This window comes from Morone saxatilis, unplaced genomic scaffold (genome assembly GCF_004916995.1).
Source record: "Morone saxatilis isolate NCDOM2014 unplaced genomic scaffold, NCSU_SB_2.0 Contig8, whole genome shotgun sequence".
Classification (NCBI taxonomy): Eukaryota; Metazoa; Chordata; class Actinopteri; family Moronidae; genus Morone; species Morone saxatilis.
Window position 1 is genome coordinate 686,788 of NW_023340257.1, and position 7,128 is coordinate 693,915.

Sequence of the window (7,128 nt, forward strand, 5' to 3'; positions counted from 1 at the left end):
TGCGTTCTCTGAATGCAGGGCTACTTGTGGTTCCTATAGTCTCTAAAAGTAGAACAGGAGTCTCGCAGGTTCTCATGGATCCTGGTGGAGCCTCCTGCCATGGTGCACCTTGACTGCCGTTGCTAATATCACTGATATTATTGTTATTATTATTATTACTATTAATAATTGTCCCCCATCGTTGTTGTCGTCGCCTTCATCTTCATGTTCATCATCATCAGTCACTACTATTAGTGAAGTTGTTGCCACTGTTGTTGCTCGCACCTCTGTCTGTCTGTCTGTCTGCTGTCTCTGTCTGTCTTCTGTCTCTCTCTGTCTCTCTCTCTCTCTCCTCTCTCTCTCTCCCCCAAACTGGTCAAAACAGATGACCACCCACCTAGAGCTGAAGGGTCTGTTCTTGGTTTCTGCCTCTTAAAAAGGCAGTTTTTCCTTGCCTCCATGGCCAAGTGCTTGCTCATGGTGGTACTGTTGAGTCTATGTAAATAATGTTATAAGGAGTTCGGTCTAGACCTGCTCTTTTTGAAAAGTGTCTTGAATTAACTTCTGTTATGAATCTGCGCTATACAAATAAAATTTAATTGAATTGAAATTGAATACGTCTTCAATGGATCACATGGCTGTATCGATCACAACAACGCTATGGAGATCCATGTTTCTACAGTAGCCCAGAAGGGACAAACCAAACACTGGCTCTAGGGGCGTTCCCCTTTTCCGCACATTTTGCAGAGAGTTTTTTCTTCACACTTGAAATGGGAGGCGAGGCAGTTGTGATCTGCAACTACACTGCTACTAACTATCCTATACACTGGACCTGTAAATGGTTCATCGTCATCCCAAGAGCCATCTATATTCTTAACTCTACAGAGTGACTAATGAGATCTAAGCCCTAGACACCGACATGAACTGTTTAAAAATGTGTAATATGAGCTGAAGACAAATTCTACAGCCTGCTGGACAATAAATATATATTCTATTCTAAAAAATAGAAGAAAAAAGAACATCCACTTCCCAGAGGCGTCTGCATCAATTTATTCTGTAAAAAGTGTGGTCTCTGAAATGTCAGATTTAAAGACTTTACCTGAAGCAAATAATCGAAATGCCTTTCTGAACCAGCTGTAAAAGAATGCATATATTAAAGGGTTGACAGCAGAATTCATGTAGCCCACCCATACAAGGGTTTCAAACAAAGCAGGTGGTGTTGAGTAACTGATAAAAGGATCAATGATGTTACACACAAAAAAAGGAGTCCAAAAAGAAAGAAAGCCCCCCATTATAATAGCAAGTGTTTTGGTGGCTTTTGTCTGGCTTGTATTTGATACTTTTGTTGAGCTCATGCAGCTTGTGTTCTGTATGCTGCGCAGCTGTCTCTGTGCCACCAGGAAAATCTTCAGGTAAACAGCAAGCATTACTATTCCTGGGATGTAAAATGAAAGTACTGATGAGACTGTACTCGATAGTCCACTCTGAAACAAAACACAGCTCCCTTCACACGCAATATAGTTATAGTAGAACTCCTCAATCCCCCAAATATTTAACCTCAGAAAAATCATTCCAAAGCCTATAAGAGCTGAAACACTCCAAGTGGTCAGAATCATGATCAACACAGCGTTAACAGTTACCTTTCTCCTGTACAGGAGAGGCTGGCAGACAGCGTAGTGTCGGTCCAGTGATATGAATGACAGGTTTAGTATTGACGCTGTACACAACATGACATCAGAGCTCATGTAGACTTTACAGAAGACATCACCAAAATACCAGCAAGTCTCTATGCATCGAATCATACTGGGGAACATGACTAACAACCCCAGAAGGAGGTCAGAAACAGCCAGAGATACTAAGAGGCAATTGGTTGGAGTGTGAAGCTGCTTAAAATAGGCGATAGAGACAGTTACCAACAGGTTTCCACACACTGTTATGATGACTGTGAACCCCAGAATCACGTAGAGGGTGATGCGTATAGGCAAGGGATAGATGGTCCTCAGACATGAAGCATTTATGTACTCGTAGCAGAGCGCTGGCTCCATCTGTTTGGAGGGAGAATGATAAATTCAGGAATGGACTGAAACGTGCTGAAACATATCTATTTGAATCTATATTTCTTTATTTAAAAAATAAAATTTGTGGCATTTATACCAAGATTAATTTGCTGAACGCTAATTAAATAATAGTTTTAATTTTCAATAATATGTCATGGTAACCCATAGAAGATGCAACAAAAGGTAGCATGGAGAGGGGCGAGGAGGGCAAAACTTAACACTTTAATCAAATATTCTAAGATTACTTTAATTTGTTGTGCTAAATAACATCAGGCTGTTTACATTTATTTATTAGTAATATGAGTTATATGTATGTCATAGTAACCCATTTATTTTAATATGCAAGGGCCTAAGCAGTACAGGTTGAAATTTATTTGAAAAACAATTTGGAGGAGAAACATTAACTAATTGTAATCACAGCTTAAATATTCAACTATAAAGAGTACGGCATTTTACCACAGAAAATGTACAGTATATGTAAATAGACTAGAAGATACAAAGTGTGTTTGTCAAAGGAAACTAATGTCAGTAAGGTGAAATCCTGTGAAAAATAAGGGGCTGCTGCTTTTGCAGGGGAGGAGAATACACGCACTTCAACTGACTCACAAGGAAAAAGGTCCTGTCTGGTGCTCTTAAGCAGGGCAATCTTGTATCAGGAGAAACTTCAGAGATATACCCTAAAGTAACTGGAGCACATTGAGTAAGGTAACAAACGTTATTGAATGACTAATGTTTCAGTGGTGGTGCATCTTCATCAGACTCAACTGAACAGAAAGTCACATTAGAGCTTTGATTAAGCCCAGCCTGACCCAGTTCTGTGTAAGGCTGGAATGAGCCTGGACCACGGAAGCAGTTCTGGGCCCGAGCCCAACCCCCCCCAAAAAAAACGTATTAAAACACTACACATATCAATACTACCCACGCAACGTTAATTAGAAGCATATAAAATAATGTCAGTTGATTAAAAGTACCCATGTAAGAGATGTATGAGACAACATCTACTACTAGATTAAACACACATCATAAAAATCAGCCATTGCCGAAACTAGTAGTGAAACTGTCATTATTGGCTAAAACCAGTGCTGCAAATCTTACACCAAACATCAGAAGGTAAATTTAATTTGATGAAATGCATTTATGCCACTGATGTAATGATTAGCTATCAAGCACCAATCTGCTTACGTAAAATAAACATTTGCAATCAATGATTTATTTAAAAACTGCTCATAAACCACTTAAAATATGACCTTTAGGTAGCTATAGCATATTCAAACACAGCTGTGCTTCAATCCAAAACTTACCTTCCATAGCCAGCTGGGAAGTATGAATCTGCCTCATATGGGGTCAGTTTGAGCTATACTTGTACTTATGAGCTCTCTGGCCAGTATAGACCCGCAGGGAGTAAGGTTGGACGGTCTGTCCCTGTTGATAATGTCCTGTAGGAGGTGACTATCTCCTCACAGTTCAAGGTGTACTAGCCTATTTAAAGATTTAAAAGATTAAAAGGAAGCTTTGAAAGTTCAACCTATATGGTTTTAAAAATGACAAACAGGATTTGAACATTTAAAGTCAAAATTTTAAAGTGTTTAATGACTAAATGCCTTATAGTTAGGTATGTCTGGAGATATTCAAGGAATTATGGAGGTATTATTTTAGCAATATTTTTCCAAGCAGCAGCACAGTCCTACCAGAGGGTGTAACTTATAGCTGTAACTAGGGCTCCCCCTGAAACGTCAATGATTCAAATCATCAGTTGAGAAGACCCAAAGTTGACACGCATGATGTCAGCTGAATCTCCCCTGTACACAGAGCAATGCAGCAGTGGCAGCATGGCAGGCTGAGTCTCAAAATGACCACAAACTCCAAAACTAACGCCAATGGCTGCTCCGACCCTCTCAGCTCCGGTGCCGACTGTCAATGAAGTCAGCTAAACAACTTTTGAACCAAACGGTGGTCCAACCTTGTCTACTGCTGTCCACTGTGATTGAGTCTTGGGCGGATAGTGCTGCAGCAGTGCTGGGATTTTATAACTGAACTATAAGTGGAATGCACACTTTTACTTTCTCTGACTGTGTGAAAATCTGATGCTTTCAAATCACAGCAAAACACACTCATGTAGCCGTGTTTCCAGAAACTGCTGATATGGGATAGTGTGGTGCTCAACTAAAAACAAAAAGGAGGAACGAGTAGTCGAATTTTCGCATTGAACAGCCAAATCCAATTAGACCTGTAACTCTTTGACCTGACTGAGTCAAATGGTTTGTTACACAGAACCATCTGGGAAGTCGTGGTTGGAAACTGTGGAAAAGGGAAGGCGCTTTAAAAAAATACTTCGTAGTTGATTGGAAAAACCATCTGTCTATCACTGTCAGAGGCACACTCCAACCAATCAGATCAATGAACCATAACGTAGTCAAACTCTTAATGAAGCCAGTCAGGAAAAGAGCAAAAACATATTTTCCATGGAGAAAATTCTTCAAGTGATATTCTTTGTTCTTCTTTCCATGAAAAATCCTCTCTAGTTCTGATATAACTGATGCTAGCAGCATCTATGTTAATGTCAATGCAGGTATATAAAGGTGATTGACAGTCTACATGGTGGTTGTATTCCACTGGATGTCAATCTCCGGTCTCAATAGCTCATAAATCTTGCTGCTGCATTTATACATTTCTGTGTTACACCAAGCAGATGTGGATGTTTTTGTAATAAGCCATATTCAAATATTTTTGGGTTGTAATCTGTGGGTAGTAGGCTATATTTCTTTGATGTCTTGGTACAGTTTAAAAGTGCAGCTCGATTTCCACCTGGGTGGTCTCTGAGGAGCCAGGTCTGCCTTTCTCCATGGCAAGGATGTGCTCGCTGACTCTGTACATGGTCCCAGATTTCCTTGGGTTTAGATCTGTCACAGCGGTCGGGTTAATCTGCCACTGAATTTACCCCTTACCAAGTATATTTTAACCCAAACCAAGTTGTTTTTTGAATTATGAGTTATTGGATTACAGTGCAGGTGACATAAGTCATTATGTTATGTTTTTATTCAGGTTATATTGTTGTGTTGTTGATTTGATTAACGCAGGTTACTGTAGTAACTGTAGTCTCTGAGACAGTGCTAAGGTGATGTTAGTTTAATGTTATGCTTCACACAGACGCTGTCTTTGCATGCAACTAACTCCCTTTTAACTGCACCGTTAATCTACGATCACACACACACATACACACCTAAATTCGGCTTTAACCTCAGCACACCCATGAGGAGAGGGAAATCAAACCCTCCCGCTCCTCCATGTTCTGTTTCTCACCAACACGTGTTTCATACCCTGAAACATCTGGTCAGAAGACAAAGGACACACACCTTTTCTGGCGCACAACCCCCATGCACACAGACATAGACACACAAACCCGTATTTCCTCTAACTTAGTTCCTTTAAGTTAGATTGTATATAGTGTATTTTCCTCTGTTTGCTTTTATTATATCATTAATAAATGCTTGTGTTTATACATGCTGGCCTATTTCATTTCGTACAAGAGTGAGTGATACCAACCTCTTCTATGCAGAACTCCAAAGCCTTCCACTTTAATTATTAATAGTGATTTTGGTTATAGTTATTAATTTAATTATTAATCCGATTTCTAAATTAATAGTTTAGTGTTTTTTTTTTTTAGACTGATCAATCAATTCCCTTATTTAAGGGTGGTGCCCCGAGGAACTTTAATATTAATTAAAGTCATTTTCTATTATCTTTTGATAATTAATACACTTTGATAACCATAATTAATTGATTGCACCAATATATTTAAACCTCTGTTGTACCAACAAATGGTACCGCTGTGATTTACCATAGCACCTACATTATGTTCTAAAAACTTTAAATCAACACTGATTTCACATCGGACATCATCCCTGGTCTCCTGGGTTTGTTTGACCCATCTATCCACCCCCCATCTCCCTTTGTGGACTTGCATAGGAGTTAGATAGTAGTGTCATACATACACTATCTTGTGCATCTGTATGAAACACCAAAGGTATTATCAAACTTCGGCAGAGCCTGAAATGGGCGAGAACTCTGATTTTTGTTCAAATGAGTACCCTTACTTCTTAATGAGTACTGCAATGTATTTGGCGGAACTACTATTAAATAGGATCCAAATGGAATTGTGTACTGTAGAATCTGCTCTGACTATGTGCTTTGCCAGAATCACCACGTGACAAAATATTTTAGGAAATCAGTAGCCTGCATAAAAGATTGATGCTATTAAATGACAATTACTTTTCAAATTTTGATTCACAGATATTAGACAGTATAAGTATTTATACAGTGTAAATATAAAGTGTGTTGTGTGTTTAAATGTAGTTTTGATGGAAGCACAGCAGTCAAAGCAAGAACAGAAAGTTATACAAATGTGCATAAAGTGTTCTGGTCCCCCAGTCCATATCAGGTATATGTCTTTTATCCTACAATCAAACATGGGGAGAACATGCATGCTACACAAAAAAAAAAGAAAAAGCCAGAAGTTGCAACATAATGAGAAATCATGGCAGTTTTACACTAAAGTTGTGAGTTCATTATTGGAAACGGCATATTATGATATAAATAATTTTTTTAGTTTGTGTCTGGTGTAATAATTAATGCAACATAAACAGCAATTAGAAGTGTGAATCAAGGTCTGGTGGGGATGCAGACAGATGTTAGCCTCCTCTCCTGACTTCTCACACCTCCAAGAACTGGGAACTCGTTACCACTGTCTGTACTGGCACCTCCTCAACCAGGGAGCTCATTATTTTCAGAGAGTTAGGAGAGTGGCTTTAACTGCATATGATAAACAAATTAGTGACCTATTACTAAATTCAAAAACATAAACTCTAGAAAGAAATATTATTGACAATCCAACTTATTTCAGTTTTGTAAGACAATTGTTTGAACTCATAGTTTGTATTATTAGTTGAGAAATTGTGTGTGTTTAAATCCTTTTTAAGTTTCTTTTATCCATCCATGAAAGAATTTCACAAGATTGCAATAGAGGCAATTAAAGCCCCCCCAACATTTAGGAGGATCTATTGTCAGAAATGGAATATAATATTCATGTTTTCAT

General features: G+C 38.6%; 1 protein-coding gene across 1 annotated transcript; it reads right to left on the bottom strand.

Moving 5' to 3' along the window:
• Window positions 1-1,028: 1,028 nt before the first annotated feature.
• On the bottom strand, window positions 1,029-4,910 carry LOC118341926 (trace amine-associated receptor 1-like). The gene is made up of 3 exons (XM_035680344.1): window positions 4,842-4,910; window positions 1,736-2,024; window positions 1,029-1,663 (listed from the first exon to the last, which is right to left on the bottom strand). Exons 1-3 carry the CDS (start codon window positions 4,908-4,910, stop codon window positions 1,029-1,031), a joined length of 993 nt encoding a protein of 330 aa, XP_035536237.1.
• Window positions 4,911-7,128: the final 2,218 nt, after the last annotated feature.